Here is a 27,237-nt window from a genome sequence, read left to right as displayed (position 1 = left end):
ATCTAGGCCTTATAATATCACATAGGCAGAATACCCTTGTTCATTGGAGTTGCTTTGAATCAGTCAAAAATGCCAAGTTCCTGGGAAATTACATTGATGAAAATCTGTCTTGGAGCAAACATATATATATTCTTTCAAGTAAGATCTCAAACAACATTGGTGTGATGAACCGTGTGAGGGTTTTTTTTTTACCAAGTAATTTACATTGATGAAAATCTATCTTGGAGCAAACATATAGATATTCTTTCAAGGAAGATCTCGAACAACATTGGTGTGATGAACCGTGTGAGATTTTTTTTACCAAGTACTATTTTTTTAACAATTATAATTCCTTTTTCCTTTCATATTTATATTATGGTATGTGGGGTGGCGCAACTTCACTATGTAATAAACTGTTCTCATTACAGAAGAACGCTGTCAGAATAAGCGAATCATCGTTCTTTGAATATGCATATGTCTTATTTGCATAATTACATATACTGAAAATCAATGACCTTTATATTAACTTTAACATGGGTAAATCTGTATGTAAATTTAAACGTGAAATACTTCCTGTAAATTTCAATAATATGTTTATTCAGTCTTCATCGGCATGTTCGCATGGCTCTCGTGGGGCATCCAAGAGGATTTTTACATCAACCTCAATATAAAAACCCTCAATAGCAAAAAAATACCTCAATATCACAAATAATCTGACATCAAATGGTATTGATATGGAATGATTGAATGGTGGATTTGAAGGAGTCTGTCACATTACATTTGTTGTCAAGGAAAATGAAACAATGCCTTTTAAGCACATTATGTAGAACATCGAGAGCTTCCCTTGATGATGGTTCTAGTGGTTTTGTTTTTTATACAAATATTGATGGAACCTTGTCTAGTCTCGCTTTATCGTAGTGTCTTGTGTTGCTTATGGTAGCTTTGTGTTGTTTTTGAATGTTATATAGGGATAAACTGAAAAGCTTTTTGCTTTTATACATTCTGCATACACAGCACAGTCCCTTGACCCGACGGCTGTTGGATGTCGCATTGAGCATAAATAATCGAGGCGCCCTGTGATTGGCTCTTCTGACCCCCGCATAAGTATATTTTCTCGAAAAGGCCTCGTTGTCCACAGGTAGTTCCTTCGAGAAGACTTTTGAAGAAACAAACTAGATAACACACATTGTTACGCCATGATAGAGACTCGCTGTGGAAACCGAACCCCAACATTAATATTACCTAGGCCTTGAATATTATTACCATAGAGCTATATTTAATTACTAGAGCGCTAACTTCGTGTACAAAGTAATGCCTGCTGGGCGCATCCACGTTTGTGCACAAACCTATGGAGACCTAGAAATTTTGTACGGCTTTTGTACGGCTATTTGCATATCTGCGTTTGTATTCCATACTGGTGCGTTATCGAAGCCAATACGCCCAAAACCGAAACGCACGATCATCAAATGAGCGTGTCATTTTGCTCTACGCGAACAGCGTAGAGAACACTTTCAAACTTCAATCCATCTAATTTCATTATTGTTCTACAGACACGCACATGAATTCAAAATGTCTGCGCCCAGGACGGCTTCAAAGCGTCTCCGCGCGCAGAATGGCGAGTTAGCGCTCTAGTAATTTAATATAGCTCTATGATTATTACCCATAGGCGTTCATCATTATATCACCTAGTCCTCAACATTTCAACATTATAAATCACCCACGCCTTATTGTATTACATATCACCTACGCCATATCATAGCATCTGAGCGATGTCAAACTAGGGACATTTTAGTAGTAATTATTGAGTCCCGCTCTTTCAAGATGTAGGCCTACTTTATTTTCCTCCGTGAACAGCCAACAGCTCGCTCTCGAAACGAGCCTAGTCTTTACGGTCATCCATCGGTTAGTTTCTTCAACACATTGAAATAAATAACGTGACTAATTTTTCAGCAAAATTTCCTTACAATAAAAATGACAATTTATTTCACATGATTACTGCACTGTAATGAAATAAAAATCGAAACTACCAGGAATATCGATATAGACTATATACATTCGGTGAAACGTGACATATTGTATATATTGACTTATATTGAGCGTTCAAGTTAAATATAAAAATATGTTACCAATGTTTATAGTAGGCCTATAAACTTCAATAACACAGTGCTCTCATCCTTTGTGACATACATGTTGGAGATAATACGACGATTTTTACACTTATCACAAAATATTAAGGAAAAAATCATGTAGACCCTGCAGTCAGTTTCCAGCTAAGTCAGTTTTTTTTCCGATAGGCTTTTTTTCCTTCAAATTACTACATGTATTTTGATTTAACATCTGGCGGCTATTACAAAAGCAAAAACAATTTATACTTTTTAGCAATTGTTTATACGTCGTGTAATTACATGCATGTTTAAAATGACTAGCGAACTACTTGGTGACGTTGAGGTGATTCTAAAACCACGATGAATATTTCAGGCACACTGAGAGCAGATAGTTTACACAAAACAAACTCGAATGGTTGAGGTCTGTTATACAAATATATTCAGCTGCGGGAAAAGTGGATGTAAACGCAAATATTTACTAGTATCGGTTGAGTGTGCTGTTGCAATTGAGTTTCCGTCAAGATTATCCTTTTACCATCAATATATAAATTTAAGTGGATTATTCCATAAAAAAAGGGAAACCTTTTTGTACATCACTTTAGGAGGAACGCCTTTCAAAAGGGTAAGGAGCCAGGGTATTGTGGGGTGCCGACATTATTTTTTTAAAACATTGAATTGAGGTTTTCCAATTGTTTTCCAATAGGGTTGAACAGGCTTTGTAATGGTAGATCCACGGGGCGGTTTGGGTAGCCAACCACTCCCTACCCTTCCCGCCTCCGACTGACCAATATGTTTCTTGAGTTCATTAAAAACAACTTTACACTTATGTCAAATCTTTCCAATCTGTCATTTCAGCCAAATGTTTAATTTTGTGTAATTTGTATATTTCAAGTCAATATAATCAGCAAGCAGTTTTGCAGCAGTTTTGTTAATGTCATGTTTCAAATCTTGATTAATTGCTTTAGGCCTTGGGTCGTCTTATACGTTGACTGCAGCAACACTGCACACCCTGACTGAAAATAATCTTGGATTTCAAGGCCCCCCCCCCTAAGAAATGCCACTGCATTCGGTCTATTGGCGAATTAGAGGAACGTTGGGTGTAGCTTATGGTAGGCCCTATATGAAATTCGGGAACTCTATGGCCTTTGGGTAGGACCTAGTTTCTAAGTAACCCCCTTCCCCAGTGCTACCCCCCCCCCCAACCCCCAGGGGGACCCCCAGATAATTTTAATACAAGTATTATATAGAAAGTCTTTCAGGCCGGGCGAAAGGCTGGGAATGCATTTCACTATGAAGGTATTGAAAAAACGAGGTCTGTAACCAGGGATGCGTAAGCACAAAGGAACTTTTTCATTCAATCAAATACTTCCTCGAGGCTCAAGCAATTTGAATTCAATTTACAATTAACGGTGCAACAGCCTGGAATGGCCGAAAAAAAGCGGAAGGGCGCAGGTTTCTATATGAACTAAAGTAATTTGCGTCTGACGCTGTACAGGCTACTGCCTTTCGAATTTCCAGCGTCCGGAGTTTGCCTTTTTTTTCATCTTGTTCTGTGATTGAGGAAGCAAATTACCGAACGACCCTCCAGAAATTCTGATTAGGACAGTACCTTACCCGCCTTTTTATTGTCACGGCTGGAAAAGATTGACGTCATATTTTCAGTGGAACAAATCCCAGTTTCTATTCCTCCCAACTCCATCGCTGCTACTTTGGACTCCATGTACTTCGGACAAAAAAAACCATACTTGCGTTCCGGACACTTTAGCCTGTAAGTCTTCGGCAAATACCCTGTGTAAACACACAATTTAGCCAATGCATTAACCACCGAATTTGCACTTAAATCTTGTCCAGATCTGTCAAAGAAATTTATCTGGTTGCTGATCTTGTATGAGGTCCATCTGATTGCGCGTGCGTGGTGAAAAACAAAGCAAAATGGTCTAGGTACAACTATATGCGTAAGACCTTTTAGATGTTGACTTTACATATACTCTGCGGATTTATGTAATACTCTTTAAAAGGTAACGGCGACCATTACCGTCAAGAAAGTAATCTTTCTATATCCTACGTCTAGATAGGGCAAATGATTTTCTGTCGTGCTCGGGGTGAAATATATTACATATATAATAGTTATTCAGAGAATATTATAATTTAAGTACAAAATATGAAATATTTTTTTATCATTATGACGGTATTTTGTATTGGGGAGATGCAAATTTAATATAGGGTTTTGCCATACATTTAATATGAAGGGCAAAATCCTATTTTAGAACTATCAACCCTCACTAACTATTACATCATATTTGAGAATAATAATGTTTAGTACTATTTTTCTAAACCTTTGTGGACAATTTTTTTTTAGGGTTTACCTCCACCCTAAAAACGCGCGATTTCAAACCAGCCAACACAAGCCCTACTTTGCGTTTGTAGGCCTGATTACATTTAATTTCGTTTGTTATTTTAATAGAACTTCATCAGCCTATTTCTGGCCTATTTGAATCAAATTCAAGTTGTATTTATTTTAGATAACATTTCATCAGACTATTTTTGGCCTATTTACATTATATTAAAGTAATTTGTATGATCATACAGGTTTGGCCGGTTTGCATTAAATTCAAATTATGTTTAAAGAGAATTGCCTCACACTGTTTGTGACCTATTCAGATTAAATTAAAGCTGTATTTAAAGAGAATATCATCAGACCTTTTGGTCTATTAATATTAAGTTCAAATTGTATTTAAATAGCATTTCCATCAGACTACTTTTGCCTATTTGCATTTAATTCAATTTCCATTTACATTGAATTCAATTTGCATTTAAAAAAAACTCGTTGGACTATTGTTGGCCGCTTTTCATTAAACTCAAGTCGTATTTATAGAGCATTGCATGCATTCGACTATATGTGGCCTTTTCAGATTAAATTAAAACTCTATTTCTGGAGAATTTCATCAGACCGTTTTGGCCTATTAGACAAGTTTGGCCTATTAACATTTAATTCAAGTGGTATTTAAAGAGAATTCTATCAGACTATTTGTGGCCTTTTCACATTAAATTAAAGTTGTATTTATAGACAATTTCATTGGACCATTTTGGCCTAGTTATATTAAGTTCAAATTGTATTTAAATAGCATTTCATCAGACTACTCTTACTAGTTACACTTCATTCAATTTGCATTTTTTTTAAATACAATTTCATTAGACTGTTTTTGGCCGCTTTACATTAAATTCAAGTTGTATTTAAAGAGACTTATTTCCGACCATTTTTGGCCTATTTATATTAAGTTCATGTTGTATTGAAATAGAATTTCATCGGAATATTTTTTTACCTATTCACATGAAATTCAATTTGCATTTTAAACGGAATTTTATTGACTAGTTTTGGCCGTTTTACACTAAATTCAAGTTGTTTTGCAAGAGAATTTCATCAGGACTATTTTGGCCTAGTCTGTTAAGTTCAAGTTATATTTAAACACAATTTCATCCGACTACTTTTGCCTTGTTACATTAAATTGGATTGCGTTTAAATAGAATCTCGTGAGACAATTTTTGTCTGACTGATATTAAATTCACGTTGTATCTAAATACAATTTCATGATACTATTTCAAACCAACTTACATTAAAGTTACGTTTTGGTTAAATATGAATCTCAATATACAATGCATTTTGTTAAAGAGTGAGTCACAAAAAAACGAAACCGATTGTTGGGACCATTGTTTTAGTGAAGTTCTGCATGTAGCACTTTCAAAATCTAGGATGTGAAAGCCCAATTCATAAGCTTTCTTTTAGTACAAGCATCATTCAAATCACTTATGTACTTTTCAAGTTCATAAGCTTTCTTTTCGTACAAGAATCATTCAAATCACTCATGTACTTTTCAAATTACGGAATTTTAAACACAACCACCGTTTTAAGGTTCTGTCCACGGATCACAAAAAAGTTCAGTGTTCTTTCAGCAAAACGAAAACAAATCACATGGGGATGTTTGTGAATTGTTTTCGTTTTGCTGAAAGAACGCATACCTTTTCCCGTGGACAGAACTTTAAACGGTGGTTGTGTTTAAAATTCCGTAACTTGAAAAGTACATGAGTGATTTGTACTAAAACAAAGCTTATAAATTGGGCTTTCATGACCTAGATGCATGTGGAAAGTGCTACACATGCAGAACTTCAATAAAACAATAGTCCCGACATTTGGGTTTCGTTTGTTTTTGCTCACCCTGAATAACCACTGTGTACATAGATCTGTACTGCAAACTGAAAAGTAAAAAGTATTATTCGTGATCAGTTGCCGTTCTCCCCTCCGCCTCCGGAGTGAGGGCCAGAGACCCGGTAGCCGTGGCTTCAGTCAGATCTTCCACCCTGTTGGCCCGGCAGCATCCCGCCAGCCCCTTCAGGCCGTCCCGGAAGGCCTTGTTCTTGAGCGTGTAGATCAAGGGATTCACGCAGGAGTTGCAGACGCCGATGATGACCCCGGCGTGGTAGTAGGCCTGGGTGAAGTCTAAGGGCGCCGTCATCAGGAAGCAGAAGAACATGGTCTGGTTGGGTCCCCACAGGATGCCGAAGGTGATGACCACGAACAGGAGGGTCTTCTGGAGCTCGTGGGCCGCCTGGGCCTGCCACAGCTCCCGCTGCCCCGCCATACCTGAATGAAAATAACCCCGAACGGCTTACCAAAGATTTGTTGTCCTCTTGAACATTTCAAAAACTGATGGGAATCTGCCAAGGCACATTGCAGAGCTGGTGGGGGGGGGGGGAGTTTCACCCCCACCCCACCCAGTTCAGCCGCTGACTAATACGTTATGATACTAGTAAAAAGGGCCAAACATAATTCATAGTAGAAAGCATCGTATGGCCCATAGGCCCAGTGCCTTCGGTACGCCTTCACTCAAATCCCCACCTTATCAATCCATTCATCACCGTTTCCTGAATGCTAGATTCGCCCCAGCATTGTGTCTCTCAAACAGTTGCTTCTCTCAACTCGGAGGTATTCATTTTGGGTATCTAGTACATACGTGACCTGGTCAGAGATCCACCGACAGGGATGAAGCATCTTACAACAATTTATACCGCGTCTTGCGCAAATCAAGAAAGTGCCAATGCCTGTACTTTCACTGCAAGACTTTATATACCATACATCAAATTTTGCAAAAATTCATATTATCCTCTGACTGGCTGAGTCGAGTCCGAGTTCCTATGCAGTTGTGTAGCACGGTAATTTTCGTGGGGGTGGGTAATTTTTTGTGAAAAGGGCACTTGCACATCCGTCGTAAAATGTAAGCCCGTTTTTTCCCCGGACACTTGGCCTCCGTAAAATAAAAAAGTGGGGGAGGGGGGGGGGAGGTACCATATGTCGGTAGGGGCGCTGTTCAAAACCGACCATTATTGACCCTACAGACAATTATTGACCCTACAGACAATATTTTTGGGCAATTCAGGGCGATACTTGCGTCAAATTAAACAAAAAAGGCACCCGAACGGCAGCTAGCACAGAAAGGGCACTAATTCTTTTTAAAAAGGGCACTTGTTCAGAACAAAAAGGGCAGTTCTTAATAAAAAGGGCACTCCTACCAAAATATTGGGGGGGGGGTAAGAGCTGGTGGAAAAAAGGCATTTCAATGGAAAAGGACAATCTTTAGAAAGTATTTAGGGGAAGGGGTTAAATACCCCCTCCCCCCCCCCCCCCCTGGCTACGCCTAAGTTATGGATGGCAAACTGACTGACTGAGTCGAGTTATCGTAATGTCATATTATCTGAGACCTTCAAACCGGGTCCAACTCGACATGGCAAGTAAAGTCTTCTTTGCCTTCGTTGTTCAATCCTTAATCTTTTTGGGAAAATAGTCTAACCCTAGACTTCTTCGTCCGTTTTGAACAGTGCAACTCTTTTATGCATGTCTAACTCGCTTGATTATTCTATAATAAATAAATGACTACAAGGGCTTTCTTAAAATTGTTGTCTGAGATTTGCCATTACCTGCACGGCCTTTTTGCTGATTGAGTTTTGAGATCTGCTGCTTCAGCTTCCGGACCATCTTGCAGTTGGTGGCGATCATGAAGCCCAACGGTCCGGGGTAGTAGATGAAGTAATGGTAGACACCGAAAACAAACCTCACGGTATCGCTTGAGAAGCCGACATACTGGCAGCCCGTCTCGTCGGTGAAGGCATAAACAGCGAAGAAGAAGGAGTTGTGGGCGAGAGAGTAGAGCCAACAAGCGGCGATCATCAGGATGGTGTTCCTCAGAGTGTACAAGGACTTGTAGCGTAGAGGGTAGACGATGGCCACAAAGCGCTCCAGGTTGATCAGGACTAGGCTTCCAACAGAGACCAAGATGAAGGTCCACATTGGGTACTTACTGAAGTAGAAGCGGCAGACGAAGTCGCCGAAGCGGCCCTTCATGGGCGGGGGGTCCGGAAAGAGATGGGAGGGTATAACCATGATGCATGAGAGAAGATCGACCACTGAGAGATGAACCAGGAAGTAACTGGTGCTCGTGCGGAGACTGGGGACCCTAAAGAAGATGAAGCAGACTAGGAGGTTACCCACGATACCGATGACGCTAATGGTACCGTAGGACGCGCGTACTACGGGACTGTTGGCTAGACCTCCCACTGACCATCCAGCGTCAGAGTTTTGCCCATCACCGGGCGAGATAGAATCATCTGTTGGATCTAAATCAAAACCGGTGGTTGACTCATACGTGGTATTCGTCATGGCACAGGTGCGTTCTGTATTCAGGCCTAAAGATAAAAAAAGATAATGCGACTGAATTAACTGTCACTTTTATTTTTAAGGAGAAAACACTATACACAAAAAGGTGGCAAATTCACCCTCAATTCGGCGAAGTTAAAAAACTTAACAAAGGCCAATGGCCACCCCCGGCAAAAAAGGCACCCCATCGAAAAAGAAAAGATTGACAAACCTTTACGTCTGAAAGTTTAGATTCAATAACTGAAAGAATGTTCGTAATTTTTCAAAAGAAATTGCCACTTACCGATCTCGGTTTATTGTATCACGATTCGTGCGGAACGAAATGTTCCGTGAGCTTAAAACTCTGCACTTATATCATCCAGACTGGAGTTCAATAATTCATTTTCCTCGACCCTTTTGCAAGATTTGTGTAATGCTTCTGGAGGTCCCGGCCCATACAGTACGATTGCCAGCTACGATGGGCACCCGCTGAGCTCAACCACAGGTATCCGGACCTGTGCTGTGACTAGTATAGCAGAGCACATTGCGCTCTCTCATTTTATTGGTTGACCAATCTTTTTAACTTTCGATGCTTCTTCAGTCGGTGATGGTTCGGAATATGATTGCATATGCTTTTCATGTCGTGCGTGTCCGATTATATCGTTTGAGCTTTAGTATCCATGGTAACACTTCGAAGTACCGTATGCTGTGCAATCAAAGGTATATGGGTCTATTGTTTAGATTCAATTTGAATGAGGCTGGGCCTCGTTTGCTGACTAATACCGGGAATGAATCGGGCCATCAAGCTTTCTCGGTTTAATTTAGCATTGAAGTACAATAGGCCCTGACTGGAATGGAGTTCTAGGTGGAGGGGGCGGAACATTTTTTAATAAAAGTAAAGAGCTTATTTTATTTCTTTCACTCAAATTGGGGAGGGGGCACACTAGGGGCAATGGCGTTGCCAGGGGGAGGGCCCCCCCCCCCCACCCACCAAAATATCTGAAATGTCCCGATTGCCAAGGAATTATTGTCAAGTTAAAGTATTGTTTAAATTATTAAAACATTAAAAGAGGACCAGCCCCCACCCCCATACCTCCGCTTTTCGAATTTGCAGCACTTGCGGTGGCTTGAAACCCCCATCATACCATGCTGGTGTGCCCCCCCCCCCCCCCCCCGCCACTGTCGACGGAGGATTGTGGTTAATTTTTACGCTTACGGTTTTGCTCGGCCCCGTGGCCCCCTCAGCGACGGGGCCTGGATAGTCCTCGAACGCCCGAGGGGGGCAAGTCTCATGCCTCAACCCCTTACGTATGTTACTGAGCTTCAGTGAGCTATGATTATGTACTGTCACAGAGCCTGCAAATTGGATGGGAGAAAATGGTCCATTACCATTAGAAATTTAATAGAAAACAGGTCAACCGTCGTATGACTAGGCCCATTATAGCTTGAAGAGTTTGACTCGGTACCGGACGAAAAAAATAGCAATTTTCAAGAGAACAATGTTCTGGAAACAGAACACTGCCGACCAAGAAAATTAATGTTCGCTTCGTGTAATTTAACAGCCAAAATAATGATTAATCAATTAATTACGGGATATCTAGCGCCCTCTTCAGTTTGCTCCAGCTGGGTTGTAGTCTGGCGCCGAATGTGCAGTGAACGAACACGTCTTTTGATCAATGTATTTGTGGGTACCATACCGTTTAGTGTGCCATTTGAACGGAATGGCGCTCATGAATCACGTCTGTTTGACGACTCGATGGACAATTCGAGGTGCCTTTTCTCATGTTTCTGTTGTTAAATTAGTGTGTATGACTTATGAGTGTATATCTAAGTATCAGATGGAAACATGTAAGCTGGTAGCGGGAGATAAAACAGCTGCCGTCGCGTTATGAAACAAGTTTGCCAACTTGAACATGTTTTGTTGAAGTTGAAGGGTGATGCCGGTTTTTGCTTTGTTTTGTTGGTTGTTGGTTGTTGACTTGTTCACTCTGCTCTCATGTCTTTACCTGTCATCGTAGTGAACATCACTTACCATTAAAGACTGTAAATAATAGATAGTGGATATTTTGCCGGAGGTAATGACGGCAAACTAACGATCACTAAAGCTAAACATGCTAAAGCGGTTTGCCGGCGGCAATCCATAGCACCAGAGGGCGCTGTACTCTTTAAGATAGGGCTGAATTATAAGATGTATTAAATTCCCACCAAAAGTTGTGTAGCACGTTTGGTGTAGTGGTTAAGCAAAGGCTCTAGTAAGTGGGATGACTCGCACTCGATTCCCACCGCACCACATTTTTAAGGTTTTTTTTCTCATCCCCAAATAAATAAGAATATTCTTCTTTTATTATTTTAACATATCTCAAACATTTTTTGCAGAGTATTACATTTTCTTTTACAGATTTGTGGCTCTGGAGGATTTTTTTAAAAGGGAAATAAAGTCCGAAATTATAAAATGGTCTGAATCCCATCTTGTGAATATGAGGTAACAACGATAATTTTGGCATGGAGCCAGACTAAAACTTGTCACCGGAAAATGTTTAAGTAAAAAAAAAACAGTAACTGCGCATGTTCAGTGCATATCCGGCAAACTAACGTTTACTAAAGGTTTGCCGTCTCCGGCAAAATATACACTGCCTAAATAATATGTATAACTTATGTAGGCATACTTGTAGTTGTACTTCTTCAAGCATTTCATTTGTAATATAAGGCCCTACTCCTAGAACTATGATGAGGCTCCACGTAGTGGAGCCTCATAGTTCAAGGAGTAATACTAATAAGGCCCTACGTACGCTACAACTTTACGGTGCACCCCGTCATTGATGACAACAACCACAACACTGACATGACTAAAGATAATTCCGTTTGGAAAGAATGTATCCAGACGCCACTTTATCAGCGGTCGTGTACATAGTCTACAGAGAGTCAAGAAAATGATCTAAGTATTTCCTAGCCCGACTGCGTCTGGCCGTACAGTACTATCGCAAGCTCTGTAGTACGGCCAGACGCTGAATGCTTCCCAAAAGACTGAATTTTTTTGGCCGCTGATGTAGCGATTTTGCTACATCTTTTGATCGAAATTATCTTTTCATCCAGGACAAAAATTTCCACATTTAAGGTTCTCAGTCGTAGAGCAACTCGTACCTTTCCGAAAAAACGTTCTTTGGTCTCAATATTTTCATCCATCTGGCCAAAAGACGACTTTCAGTGATCATCTTCCACAAATATCGTCCCGAAAATGCTCCCCGCCGCGCGGACGTAAGTGTGCATGCACGTACTGGGCTGTTGTCTACAAGTAATGTACATGTACATATGTACGTACGGCGCCGCCGCACGCACGTCCAAAAACACGAATTCATACGTCACAGACTTTTCATGCATATTCATGAGTTACAGCGCGGCCGCCATTTTGAAATCGCATGGGGGAGCATTTTCGGGACGATATTTGTGGAAGATGATCACTGAAAGTCGTTATTTGGCCAGATGGATGAAAATATTGAGACCAAAGAACGTTTTTTCGAAAAGGTACGAGTTGCTCTACGACAAAGAACCTTAACTGTGGAAATTTTTGTCCTGGATGAAAAGATAATCTCGATCAAAAGATGTAGCAAAATCGCTACATCAGCGGCCAAAAAAATTCAGTCTTTTGGGAAGCATTCAGCGTCTGGCCGTACTACAGAGCTTGCGATAGTACTGTACGGCCAGACGCAGTCGGGCTAAGTATTTCCTAACAAAATTGGAAATGTTACTCAGTCCTAGACATATGCTACTTGCTAGACCTAGATTCATCATGTTTTTTTTCAACCTTTTTTGCAATGACTAACCTTCATTGAGATAATATATGATGAAAAGAGTGGCATCATGGACTCGACATTCTTTCCTTCCATTTTTTCCTGACCTTGCTCTACTAATACTAATAGGCCCTACTAAAAAATACTACTTTATTACTCCAATCCTTGGAAACATTCATGACAATGTTGCAACCTGACGCCACTTTAGCGGTTGTATACAAAGTTTATGGAGAGTGAAAATTTCTTTTAAAGTATCTCCAAACAAAATTGGAAATATTTATCACATCAGTCAGAGATTCCTGTCTTATGATACTTTTTGCAATGACTGACCTTCATTGAGATAATATAGAAAGAAAAAAAGTGGCGTCAGGTTGCAACATTTTTTCCATGAATGATAGTCCAGTTCAAATGAAACGAAAGGTTAATTCAAAAATGCAATAAAGTCCATTTTGTTAACTTTAAGAATCCTGCTCTCTACTCTTGTGGCTGTCCAAAGTCAGTTTCCACTGCTATTATAATCTAAGAATAGTAAATTGGAGGAGTGGAACTGTATTTCTCAGAATTCGAACTTCGTCTAGTTCACTGTTTTATAGAAGTGGATGTAGGAGTCCATGCGACCTGTGATAAACTTCAGTTCATTGTTGGATTCCTTTCGATTGTTTGAAAAAAGTACCTGTACATGTAGGTCCTATGCCTATCTGTTCTAAAAATTGAGATAAGTTATTTATTATAACATTGATTTTATGTTTCAGCTGATGTGAAAATTTATGAAAATTAGATGTTTAATTGTGTGCGTATTTTTTTGATTTCGGTGGATTTCCCCTCCTGATTTCTCTCATTGTATATCAGTGAACCCTGTCAAGCAGATGCCACAATGAACGATGCCCTGTCGCGGACAAACGCCTGGGTCAACCGGGCAGGTGTGGTCTTGGACCCTTCCCCCTCGTTTGGCGGTCAAGCACAGCCAGGGTCGTCCTTACAAGAAGACCACGCAGGCAGAGCGGATGGAAGGGAGTTTGCCATCTCCTCAGAGCTTGCCACGGCAATTATGCAAATAGGTATGGATTTCAGATGATTACCTGATTGATTCTTAATTCTTTTGATTAACATTGAATTCTTTCAGTTTCTCATTTTTCCATCAGTACGGCAAGTAGGTGATGACAGATTGTACTTTTGATACAAGCATGGCATTTGGCACACAGTCAGAGTATGTCATGAGAAAGATATTGAGCTATAGGTTACCAGGCATGCAACTTTTCCTCGGATCAGCTGATTTCCTCGTTTTTCACTTCACACTTATGCCATTACAAATTGAAAAACACTGTACAAAGTCTCGTAAAGATTGGAGTTTCCTCGTTTTTTGGTTTCTTCCAAGTTGCATGCCTGGTTACACATCAATGAATGGGTGTAAGCCAGCTAGTCTGGTTCCCTGACCTGACAATGCCGACGTCTATAAATTGCTCCGTTTCGTCTGAAGTAGGGTTGGGAACCCGACTACAGGAACAACATTTTTTTTTCTTGGTTTTTCCAGCATTGATGAACACAAAACTTTAAACAGGTCAGTGTAACAATATTTGCTGTGACATACTAACCCTCAAATCTATGCATTCTTGAAAATACAGCAAAAGCAAATGTTGTATATTAGGCCCAAAAAAAATGGTCGGTCTCTGGTTCTGGTCAGACCGAAGTTCCGGAACTGATGCGGCGACGCGGTTTTTTTTTTTTTTGGTTGGCTTTTTTTTTTTTCAAGCTTGTATTGTACAGACAAGGTGGGTGCTTTTTTGCTTTTTTGTGCCCTCATTATACATTGGTGTCCTCCATAATTTGCCTTGGCGCCCTTTATCATTTGCCTTGGTGCAATTTCCCCATTCCTTGGTGCTCCTTGGTACACAAATTTGAGGAGGCGCAGCAATAGCTTTTGTAGCTTCCGTGGTAATTTGAAGGGAAAAAAAGGTTGACACGCATGATTAAAAGCGACGCGCGCTGACCAGAGACCGAGTAATTTTTTTTCGGCCTTACCTTTAATTTGTTTATAGTCTATTGCTTGGCAACGTTTACACTTACTCGTACATGTATTCTGCACATTTCCTGCAGATGCCGGTGCGGATCAAGCCGAGCACCAGCAGGCAAAAGAACAGGCTCGCCTGGTGCAGCGGTTCCATCAACTCAAGCAATGGCAACACCAGCAGCAGGAACGGCTGATGCGCCAGCAGCAGGAACAACTGCAGATGCTGCGGCTGGAACAGCAGAGGGTGGAGCAGACGCTGGTGGCACAGCGGCAAAAGCAGTGGGGAGGTATGCTAATTATGCAGTATGGTAGACCTTATTTGAACTGGAGACTACCCCTCTGTTGTAGTACATGTTTTAGAGAATTGAGCCAGAAGAAATCCACCCTAAGCTTGAAAAAAAAAAGACAGAATATGTTGTCAGTTATGAAAGGCTTAAATTTAATTTAGATTTATCTCATTTGTACCATAATTTGGAACAAATAGTGACTGTTCTTTTTGTGAGGGTTTGAGTTGAAATTTTTTTTTTACAGAAAACCTTCAACCTTTCATAGGATTATACAAAGTATGCTACCTTTTTCGTGTGCTGGATACGGTTGTCATTTTGTGCATTTTTGTCATTTGAAGCAACAAAAGTGCTCCAAATCTATAAACGGTGCTTAACTATACACCTGATGAACTTCTAGCTCTGTGAATGCTGTAAATGTGTATTCCGAGAAAACAATATTCTAGGATCTTCATTTCAATTCAAAAGTTGCTGCGTCATGTTTGAATAGCGTCCGAAATCAGCATCTAGAACACATTCTCATTCAGCCGATTGCAGCTATGCGATGTCACGCACTGAACAGACGAATAATAGCAACTGCTGCATGCGTTATGTCAATGCTTGCACACACCATTCACAGATTCTCTGAAATGCAAACCGCCTACTAGCAGAAATTTCCCAAAAATGCGTCACTTGACACATCTTTGGAAATAGCCTTCTTTTATTGATTTCTTCAAAATGACAGCATGCCAGAAAGAACAATTTCACAGGGAGTTGATTACAATCCGCATCTTTAAACTAAGAAAGTTTTTCAACAATACTCTTGTTAATTATTACTAACGGAAATTTCCCAAAAATGTGTCACTTGACACATCTTTGGAAATAGCCTTCTTTTATTGATTTCTTCAAAATGACAGCATGCCAGAAAGAACAATTTCACAGGGAGTTGATTACAATCCGCATCTTTAAACTAAGTAAGTTTTTCAACAATACTCTCGTCAATTATTTTCTGTTTCAACTGCTAGGTATTCAACAAATCCAGCAGTCACCACCTAGGAACCGCACCGGTCCCCATCAGCAGCGGAGCCCTGCTGCTAGCAGACTCGGATCGACCCTCCCCAATGCCTTAGCTCAAGCCTCCGTGTCACTGAGCCAGAGTGCTGGCCCGCTGGCCCTGAATCCGCTTCTGAGGAATGTTGAGAAAGAGGCCCAGGACCAGGCATTTTTGGTAGGTAGCCAAATTACTAATTCACTCATCTAGTTACTGATCAGACTGAGGCCCCAACATTTTTATTCCGACTGCATGCATTCAAAAATAGGGTTAGTAGGTGAGAGAAGTTGATTTTTCAAGTCGAGTACTCGAGAAAAAAAAATTCCTCACGAGTAGTCGAGTACTGGTGAGTAGTTAACCCATTCTTATATTTTAGTTGTAATTTCAGTATGAAAGTGCATTGGTGTTTAATACGGTCTTTCACAATTGCTTTAATTGGCATATTGGTGAACATAATCCCTTCTCAAATTGTCAAATAATATTGTGGCGGTCATTGGGTATTAAAAAAAGTGAAACTTAAATAAGAGACTAAAATGTCTGTTGGGACACACCATTTTTTTTTAAACTTGAAGGACTAATTCTCTAAAACAACCGTTGATATGAACTGTATTCAATCAAACCCGACTAAATCTAAAATAATTGGATGTAGTTAGGCCACAAAAAAAAAGTCTCCGGTTTCTGGTATGGAGCTTGCCCAAAAAGTGGTGCGGTGACGCGTTTTTTTTTTTTTAACCTGATTTTTTTTGCCTCAAATGTCGGCTGATGACTGCAAATGGTGCCCGACTAAACTTAGTGCAAATATGTGGGAGTCCAGAGAGGCCACATAAAGCTTATTCTCGATCATAACCCCATCCAAAAACACGTTAAATTGTGCAGCAGCAGGATTCCAGTCAAACCAGTGAGTTTGGCGGTTTTGAGACATCATCTTTCATTGAAAAAAAACTTCATTTTGCCGACGCGCATGGCTACGGCGACGCGCGCGCATACCAGAAACCGGAGACTTTGTTTTTTTTGGCCTTAGGTACACAATTTGAAGGAAAAAAAAGGTGATCAAACAAGGAGACCTAGGTATGGAAATCTGGATGTGAAATGTAAGTCAAATTTGTTTTCACCCATCTCGAGCTGAATTCTCATCATTTTTTCTTGTGGAATGCCAAGATAAAATTTGAACATGAATATTTCTTGGGGTGACTAAGGTAAGAAATCCTTCTGTCAAATATTATAGCAAGAGAAAGGGCAACCTCGTGAAAAAGGCCCGTAGAAGGGTCGTGGAGGGGTCTGGAAGCTCGCAGACAAAACGGCGTACTTTCAGGCTCTATTAGCATCTTTGATGTCTCAAATATCAGCAAGTCAGCTCACTCGAAAAAGAGTATTTATAGAAACATACATGCACAGTATATGAATTCACATAATTATGATTTCTCAATGTCAAAATTAGCAACACTTTTTTTGCAAGACAAATTTACATGTCCATTTATTTGCAAGTCTTTTATCACTATGCACACATGTATTAGTATTTTAAAATGTAATTGTAATATTTAGCTGCGGAATAGCAGCTCGACAAATCATGTCCCCATTTAAATAGTTAGTAACAAACGTTGACTTTTTCTATTGCGCCTTTATATTTTGACCGATTTTTAAACCAAACTTTGTAAAAAGTATCAGTAGCCCAGCCCCAACATGTCACATGACCAAACTGGGGTCAAAGGTCATCATGGGGTCACTGGGGTCAAAAACCTGATTTCTCTTTTTTTACTCAAAACACTACGCCTTCCAGAAATTACATGGCACAATCACCTGACTTATGCATGAACACGAATTTGTTGGCCCCCAGCTTCCGAGATATTTCCGATGGAGCTTGTTTTATTTGATTTAAATAATTGCAGATTGGTCCAGAACAGTTTATTCCCTAGTTCTCTAAACACGGACGTCATTCATCATCAGATAAACCACGTAGGGAAACTGAAGTCCCATTAATAATAATCCATTTAAAAAATCCTTTCTGGTGCTTTACAATCAAACAAGTTATATAAATAAAAGGAATAGAAATTAAATTAGGATGACATTTAAATCAAGTTGTCTGCCATTTGAACAGTGTCATCGTCTAAGCAGATTAATCTGAATTCAAGGCTCCAACATTTGATTAAAGTCTGTCTCCATGGATGATTATGCTTCAAAACTGATTGAAAATGGAGGCTGTTTGTCCGAAGCAATCCAAATAATCTAATTATGCTTCCTGGGATTAAAAAAAAAAAAAATTAAAGAAAAAGACTGGGGCATAGGTCTACTTTTTCGTTACAACTGTTTAGTAATGAGTTAGGCCTACATTTCTCCGTGACTGGGGGGAAGATTAAGGCCAAAAAGATAAAATTGTGTGTTTACGGTAGCAACCTAAAAATTATCCAGTTAGGCACATACATATGTACATGATGTAAGTAGGGAAATACGGTAAGTTAATTTTGTAACTTTTTAAATGTTTCTCGTCTATAGATATATACTTTGTTTACTTTTACGGTATTTTGTTAAATTACCATTCATAAATTCCAGTGTACCCATTCCTATTGGTCGAAAACCCATCACGTGGCCGGTCTTAAACGGATGATAAAGACATGCCTGGCTGGTCTTAAACACTTTTCCAGTGTCACATGACATTTGGAATCCTATGAAATCCGGTGCTTTTTACCGTTTTATTGGTTGAACGTTCACAATCCTCACGTAGGCATGCGCAATACTACCAGTGAGTCAGAATTTCATTGTCCTAAATTCACAATACATCAGCACAGCTGTGTTGTGCGCCACATTGCGCAGTATGCACGACGCGCACGCCAACTCCACATGAGTTCTTTGTGACACTTGCCAGACTAGACATACCATAATATAGCTGGAGGGGTGTCCCGAAAAACATTAGGTAAAGTTGTTGAGCAAAATCGTTGGGAATTTATAATGTGTGATTTGTTTTGACTTTTAGACCAAAAAGTGCTGAATGTATATTTGGTATTTGTGAATGGGAATAAATATGTACTTGGCAGGTATTAAACACCTTGTTTAAGACTGATTGGAGTCTGGATGCTGAGAATTATCAGCATCCAGACCCCAACTGGTCTAAAACAGAGTGTTTAAAACCGGCCAAGCACACATTTATTCCCTTAATAATGCCAACACAAGTTGCAAATGGGCAATTCCATCATCACGGACGTTGCATTCAGAGCCTACTCAGTACTGACCAGTTTGAAACAACCAAATAACATACTTGCAGTGAAAGGAAACTTCATGTCCAACGTGTCATGGTTAGTGTAGTGTGAGCTGAGTTAATTAGATATTACATGTAGCAAAATGACTTTTACAGACGTTACACGCTCGTACATACGGTAGCTTTTGACTTTCAGGACTTACGCATCGATAAAGAGTCTGTGAAGTGTACTACAAGAATTTTATGAAATTTAACTATGTTATGATAGATAAAGCTTCACGCTATACAAATACCAATGAAACTTTCCAAAAAGTTACTTTGATTTTATGAATTTTATTTATAACATTATAACGTTACATATGTTATGTACATTACGTGTCTGAAATCAACTTCACACGTGATAAAAGCTTACTGAATCATGGTATTCTAAGTTCCGTTTGTTATTTTTATAACACGAACTTTTCTCTCTGCCTTAACAGTTTACGTGTGAAAACATGATGCCAGAATGACTTCCTAAAATCTGTCATTTTAGCCCCAAAACTAGCTTTGATAAAAAAACAAAATTGCAGTTTACCACATTCCATCTCACTGGCACACCACTCAACTAATTGGTCTTGTTACGAGTCCCTTTTTAATTTGATACCACATTTGAGGTTGTACTCATATTTTGAAGATTTCATAAGGTTTCCACTTTTCAGCCTTGTTCACACATTCGCATGGAATTGCCCATAGGGAAGATCTTTATAATTTACAAAATGTACAGTGGAACGCCGCTATACCGAACACCGCTATACCGAACATTCGGCTACACTGAACATCATCCTTCGCTCCCAGTATTTGTGTACAAAACGTACCGAACATTGTTGTTAAAAAAATCAACAGATTTACCAAAAAACCTACCGGGTACAAGCATTGTTGGACCATTTTAGATATTGAAAACTAAAGTTTGAAAGTGGAGAAAAGAAGAAAAACAATTAGAAAACATACCTTAATATCCCAGCCATTCCTCTCCCTTTTCCCAATTCCTCTCTTCTCCGTTTGTTTTATTTTATTGTGTCGATTTTAGTAAGTTCTCGATTCATAATTTTACTTATCGCAACTTTACAATCACAGTCTTCAAAATGAAACCTTATAAATACTAAACAAATTTTTATATAAACTTTATAGTAGTTTCTTATTAAAATATTACTTCAAATAAAATGTAAAAGGACAGTTTCAGAAACAGTTTTGTACATCGAAATGGCAAAAAGGGGAAATGTATAAACATTTCACACAAATCCAGTCAAAAGAGGGCGCACTTAAAGTAGAGCACAAGAGAGCGCTAATTAAACCGGCAGACTCCATTTTAATCTCCAGCGGCTCAAAATCGCAATACTGAACGATCACTATTACAAACATTTTCTTTGGATCCCGCGTTGTTTGTTTTAGCAGCGTTCCACTTTACTTTGTTTTGACTGTTTGGCCAAACTGCACCTTTAGCCGCACGAAGTCCAGGTTGGTCAGGTTATTAACCACATACATTTTTTTCAGCCCTAAGAAACCTTAACTGCTCAATTGAGACAGGTTCGTTATTTTGTATCAATCTTATGGCTTTATCAAGTCTACATGAAAGCTTATCGATCACGATTTCAGTAACCTTTAGCTCAAATTTAATGCAAGGCCATGCTCAATCATTGCTGGGTAGAAACCTCCGTGGGGCTATTTCTTAAGTTTTCAACCCTACTAAAGTGTAATTATTTGCTTGTCTACAGCTATGCAAACAGTGTTTTGATCCTGTAGTGAAATAATTTGTTCAAAGTCCTGTGAACCATTGGTGATAAAGTTGTTTTACTGCAGACACACACATAGGAGACTCTTTGATGCAGAGTGTGCTCCTGGCATAATAAGAAATAATATTACCAAATGATGTGTAATAAAAAAGAGGTTTAAAATATGAAAACAGCAGAGAACGTTCAATTCAACAAACTTTTATTTTGCACTTTCCAATAAATCAATACAAAGTGGGATAATATAAAGTACAATACAGTTATAAAATAATAGGAAAAACTGTAGGTAATTAACACAAATACTTTAAAGCAAATTTATTAAGTTAAGGTTGATTTATAAAAAAAGAAAAAAAAAGAAAGAGTAATATAGCCAAGGCTTCTAAGTGGAAAAGCCTGGACAAAACAGAATAAACACAACAAAACAAAACCAGCCCGACAGACAAATCAATGACAAACAAATCCATTGTAGAAAAGTTGCAACGTAAACCAAGATGAACAAAATGACAAACAAAGATAACAATGAAGATGATATTCCAATATAATTTTCCAGTGGCCTTAAAACATAATGACATGATTTGTTTTATGTGCCTGTCATTTTTTTTTCCACACACCACAATTTCCAAAGTCGTTAATTACTCATCACTATACATTGAGCAAAGTGTGTTATTTTTCATTTCTTGTGCGATTAATAAGGGAATATATGTGTGCTTGGCCGGTTGTAATACTATGTTAAAGATCGAATGGAGTCTCGATGCTGATAATTACCCGAGCCGAAGGTGAGGGTAATTATCAGCATCCAGACTCCAACATGTCTTAAACATAGTGTTTAGTACCAGCCAAGCACAAGTTTATTCCTTTTTGTTCAAAAAATCAAAACTTTTCAGTCCAAAAGTAAAAACTATGCAAATATTATGATTTTTAATGATTTTTTTTCAACAATGTTACTTATTGTTTTTCGAAACACCCCTCTTGCTATATTATGGTATGTCCATGTCGTAAATAACTCCTTTTATGGAGATTGGCATGCACATCGTGCGTACTGCGCGATGTGGCACAGAACGCAGCTGTACCAGTGTAGTGTGAATTTAGGACTATGAAGTACTGACTCACTGGTAGTATTGAGCATGCCTACGTGAGCATTGTGAACGTTTAATTAACATAACGGTAACTAAAGAGCACCGGATTTCAAAGGAGTCCAAATTTATGTGACACTAGAAGTGTTTAAGACCAGCTAGCCAGTCTTTATCAACCGTTTAAGACTGGCCACGTGACGGGCTCTCGACCAATAGGAATGGGTAAACTATTTTAGGTATTTAAGAATAGTGATTAAGGTTTGGTTCCATTTTGTTAATGTAAAAGCAGTGGTATTGAAAGTTCACTGGGAAATTCACTTGAGTTGAATTGTGTTCAACTTTTGCGAATTTGAAGTGTTGCAACATTCAGTACCATCAAGATTTCACTTTAGCATTGAGTAGAGCTTGCATTTAGGCATTTTCCCAATCATGAAAAGAAAAATTCTCACAAAACCAATGGCAACCTTTGCTGTTAGTGGTTCTTCATAAGTATTTTGCCATAACAAGTTTTGAAAATTTCATATTTGGTATTGTCATCTGTTTTATAATTTTGTCATCTGGCAGAGGAAAGACATGGATTTGGCTAGTGACTCTGCCAGCTCCGTTGCTGAGGAAGGGGTGTACCCACTGCCGGAGACGGCATCAGAGATGAGCTACGGTGTGATTGAGGAGGATGAGGAAGCCACGCCTGGCGACGGTCAAGATGAGATGGAGAGACGGGAGGAGGAAGATGGGGTAGGGACGGACAACTCCCTGGATGAGAGCTTGCAAGATGCTGCTGTTCTCAATCAGAAGGTAATGTTGATTAGTAATATCAACTTCTTAAAAAGGTCTAAATATTCTGTCACAAGTAAAATACCGTTGGGATTCATTTACTTCAAACAAGCAGCTGTGAGTGTCTTGTATCAACCTTGATTAGTTGTGCAACAACAGGCTTCACGACAATCATGATTTGCTGGTAAAATAGGTAATTTGCGGTTGCTACGCCACAACTTACGCCACCTAAAATGATTGCTTAAGTTACGCCATAATGTATTGTGTAAGTTGCAGACTTGCTCTTGATCAGACTTTTGTGAAATGTGTCATAAGTGAAATGTTGCTCAGCGTGAAATGTTGCACAACTTACGCAATAAGTTGTGGCGCAAGCGGAGTTGCGCCATTGCGTAAAGTTTCGTGAAATCGGCTGCAGGAGATATATACATGTACTGTATAACATGTTGATTAGGGGGAGGGGATTCAGAACACAATCAAAATAACACAGGCCTGGTAATCTGCTTTGAGCACTTCGTATATTGATGAACTCTACTCTCACAGAACACTTCTTCTTACTTCAAAAACACGTGAAAAACCACCGATGCTTCTAGACAAACAAGATGTCTTCTGCTAATGGGTTTTCCAGTCTGCTGGCAGGGGCGTCTGCCCAGACAAAAGCGTAGCACCGCCCCAAGTCGGCTGAGGTTTCAGACGCTTCATGTAAATTTGCTCGCTGTACATAAAAATAACAATAGCATTAGCCTGACAACCAAGAATTTCTTAACATTTTAACATCAGATTCATCATAAATTGTGTGAACATAATGACAACATGACCATCATGTAGAAATACAAACAAAACAGTTTTTTTGTAGTGGGAACCTCTTCAGTGAAGCCTATTTTCCATTGTTGCAATTCAGATGAATGGATCTATCCTTCCGCACACTGCCCAGCTATCAGGAGATGACAGGCCGATAGAGTCAGCTCTGGGCTCCAAGGCCAAGACGTTTGAGGAACTCCTAGAACTACAGCTGAAAAACGATGCAGAAAAGGTGTCCTACTAGCTTGGTTTTCCACTAACCCTTTCAGATCTTTCAACCTCCACCTTGTTTTTGGGAAGATTTATTGGGTTTGAAGGAAAAAGAGCACAGCAAGTTTGACTGTTCAAGTGACATGAATTCACTATATTGTCACCATTGCCTGTAAAACTATACATTAAAGGGCCCACTTCATGTAATATTTTTAATGCAATCCTTGTATTTAAAATGCACCTTTGTGTCCCATTTAACCTTATTTTCAATTTTCGTTTTGCCGTTTGCAAGGGTATTTTGGGTCCTTTTGGGTTACGCAAATTGCCATATACATTATCAAAAGCGTGATGTCATTTCAGGCAGAAACTGCAATGTTTTTTTTTACAGTTATTTCTGCACAAAAAAAATGCCAGTATTTTGGATATTTTGCTGTCGTAAAATTAATTTTCTTTGGTGATTCGTCGTTGTGACTCAGTACATGACAGTAAACCAATGAGCAAACTTTTCTCACAGATGTTTTTAATGAGCAAATTTTGGGTTCACAACTTGATCAGAAAACCCCTAACCTGAACAGAGTCTTCCTGAAATGACATCACAGCAACGGCACCCTCATTTGTCCGGAAAAGCATGGACAAGTTTAAATGTTTAAGGAATTGCTCCTTCAATAGAATTAACCAAAAAGGGCTGCCAAAATATTTTCATACATTTAAGAGGAGTAGAAAATTGCACAAAATATGTACCTAGAACATATTCACTTCGCAGAAACCAGTCTATTAAAACAACATATTTCTTTTGATAGTACCAATCAGCTGAGAATCCCCCACAGAATACTTCAAAGGACAGCCCCAGACGCTCGTTCCTCCGCAAAGGGACTGGCACGGCCCGCTTCGGTGTCATCTCCAAGAAACCTCCAAAGCCTCTTTCCCCAAGAATCACCCAGAAGCCCCCCGCTGGTGGGGAACACAGGCCCAAACCAGGCAAAATGCCCCCGGTAATGTCCACTGATGGTATGAAGAAAAACAGCATTGCGGGGGCAGGTCACAAGCCCAGCCCCGCTGCCATGAACAAGCTGTCATTAGTCAAAACAGAGAATAAAAACACGAAAAAGGAGGATGACAGAAGGAAACCTGAGAAGGGACATAGAGGGAAGAAAGAGGAAGTTCCACAGGTTAGTGACATTGGCCGTTGCATATTTGTCATGTCTTTTTACTAATTGAGAGCATTATGACAGCATTATCTTGCAGTTCGAACATCAGTGAATTAACATTTTTTATGTTCAGGGTAATGCAAATCGTCAAAATTAATTACTTTTTCTTCATGATGTTTTGTGAAATCTGATGCAAGAAGTACTTGGACAAAAGAATGAACATGATCAAATTAGAGCCATCACATGCAGAGTGATATATGTTTTCTGTAACCTAAAATCCAAGTTACAACAACATCAGACCTATAGTTCTGTTGATATAGGCCATAGAAAAATGAACCTTAAATATGACGTCCTATGTCATATGATGAGGTCATCATGACATCACTGGAACTTTCATCTATAACACATCCCGGTCTAGGTTCACACCAACTTTCAACCCAATCAGACCTGTAGTTCTGTAGATAACTGATATAGGCCTTCAAAATATGCACTTTTAATATAACGTCACACGTCATGTGATGACGTCATCGTAATTTTCAAATTTGATTTATGCAAATCGTCAAAATGAATTATTTTGTCTTCATGATGTTTAGTGAAATTAGATGCAAGAAGTGCTTGGACAAAAAAATTAACATGATCTATTTAGAGCTGCCATGTGCAGAGTGATGTACGTTTTCTGTAACCTAAAATGCAATTGAGTACCCAATTTTACTGAATATATCTCATTTTTAACAAATTTAGTAAATTACTGGAAAACATTAGATCCGTAGCCGTTAATTTTCCCCTTTTGTTGTTTGTGACCAACCTCTTGTTTGATGGAAGATTGTGGCAGTGGCGCACCAAGGATTTGGCTTTGAGAGGGGGGGGGCCTCACAAATTTTTTGTTCAAATTTTTTAGAAGTTAAAATTTTTTTAAAAATCTTGCTTACAATTTTTGGCCCGCAGAAAAAAATTGGGGACTTTTTTTTGGGGGGGGGGGCGGACTATTTTGACGTTGGTTGCGCCACTTACACCCCTATTATACTACTCGAATATAGGCCACATACATATCACCAAGGTCAAATTGTGGGACTAAAATAAAAATCAACAACCTCTTGGGGGGGGGGGGGCTCAAGCCCCCCCCCCCCTTGGGTGCGCCACTGGATTGTAGCATATTTCAAAACTGAGTAAGGAGTTTGGTAACAAATTGAAGAGCGTATAAGGTAATTTAAGGAATCTTTTGTATGTCTCCATCTCACCTCAACAGATGTCCCGTAAGGTGGCGTCCAAACCACCAGCAGCCACCAAACTCAGCCAAGAACCCCTTTCAAAGCAAATTCTTCCCATCAGCCAGCCACAGCAGTCGGTACCCAGCCTGGGCCTCCCTGTCCCACAGAAAGTGACAGCGGCCATGGCCCCAATAGTAGTAGTAGACCCAGTGGTCATGTCTCATGATGACGAGTCTCGTGGCCAACAGTCAACTACAGAGGGCGCCCTTCCAGACGACACCATTGAGATGTCCTTTCAGATGCGGATGAAGGAGTGGGAAATGAACGAGAAGGTAAGTAAGTAAAGTCTGTCCCGAGCCAATGTGGCTCATCAGGCCGGCGTTTATCTCCGGTTTCAGTAGCATGAAACAACTGAGAATATTTCTACTCCCCCTGGATGGGATGCTAGTCCATCGCAGGTTACTCCCCAGCTAATGCCGGTACCCATTTATACTCCTGGGTGGAGAGGGGCAAGTGGGGGTGAAGTGCCTTGCCCAAGGACACAATATATGACCAGCGGCTGGATTTGAACCCCAGACCCTCTGATCATGAGTCACGAACCCTAACCACTGGGCCACACACTCCCCAAATGAACGAGAAGGTAGCCTACCCTTTAAGAAGTTTCTTCCTTTGCCTCATTAAATGTATAGTATCCAAAGATTTCAAATGTCAAATTATGTGCTTTATATACAGATTGTAAATTTTAATAAATTGCTTCCCCATAATAAGTTTTACACCATTTGAATTTGAATTTTGTTAATTTTCTGTGGAGAGATCCGACGTACATCATCCACTTCTTTATAACATGACAATTTCAAGTGAATTATGGGACTACATGTGATTCTTGCTTAAGTGCTAAACAGGTTGATAGTGTGTTGAAAGGTCATTTTTTAGTTCAATCGAAAATTGCTTTTGTTTTTACCACAAAGTTTAGTAACTAGTTCAAATATGTTGGAAGGAATTTTACCATTGGGTGATGTTAATTTTAGTTAAATTTCCACCGGCCAACCAAAGCAGCAACTTTGGTTGCGATTCGTACATCTTCACTATTATAAGCAGAAGGTTGTGGGTTCGAATCCAACAAAAGCAAACTTGTGCATTTGTTTTACTGCTGAGCGAGTACCCAAGTACTTGGGAGTAGTTTATGCTACT

General features: G+C 39.5%; 2 protein-coding genes across 2 annotated transcripts in view; one reads left to right on the top strand and one right to left on the bottom strand.

The window, feature by feature from the left end:
- Window positions 1–6,352: 6,352 nt before the first annotated feature.
- Window positions 6,353–8,793, bottom strand: LOC119726846 (galanin receptor 2a-like). The gene is made up of 2 exons (XM_038198701.1): window positions 8,055–8,793; window positions 6,353–6,723 (listed from the first exon to the last, which is right to left on the bottom strand). Exons 1-2 carry the CDS (start codon window positions 8,791–8,793, stop codon window positions 6,353–6,355), a joined length of 1,110 nt encoding a protein of 369 aa, XP_038054629.1.
- Window positions 8,794–10,443: 1,650 nt separating this feature from the next.
- Window positions 10,444–27,237, top strand: part of LOC119727043 (centromere protein J-like) — a 38,557-nt gene continuing 21,763 nt past the window's right edge. Inside the window, exons 1-8 of the mRNA XM_038198936.1 lie at window positions 10,444–10,539; window positions 13,407–13,615; window positions 14,652–14,852; window positions 15,854–16,056; window positions 22,473–22,703; window positions 23,581–23,712; window positions 24,491–24,859; window positions 26,085–26,378. Of these exons, the coding sequence (XP_038054864.1) occupies window positions 10,526–10,539; window positions 13,407–13,615; window positions 14,652–14,852; window positions 15,854–16,056; window positions 22,473–22,703; window positions 23,581–23,712; window positions 24,491–24,859; window positions 26,085–26,378 (1,653 nt within the window). The 5' untranslated portion in view covers window positions 10,444–10,525. The remainder of the gene's footprint in view (window positions 10,540–13,406; window positions 13,616–14,651; window positions 14,853–15,853; window positions 16,057–22,472; window positions 22,704–23,580; window positions 23,713–24,490; window positions 24,860–26,084; window positions 26,379–27,237) is intronic.

This window comes from Patiria miniata, unplaced genomic scaffold (genome assembly GCF_015706575.1).
Source record: "Patiria miniata isolate m_02_andy unplaced genomic scaffold, ASM1570657v1 HiC_scaffold_2, whole genome shotgun sequence".
In the NCBI taxonomy this organism is placed as follows: domain Eukaryota; kingdom Metazoa; phylum Echinodermata; class Asteroidea; order Valvatida; family Asterinidae; genus Patiria; species Patiria miniata.
This window is presented reverse-complemented; position numbering and strand designations above follow the sequence as displayed.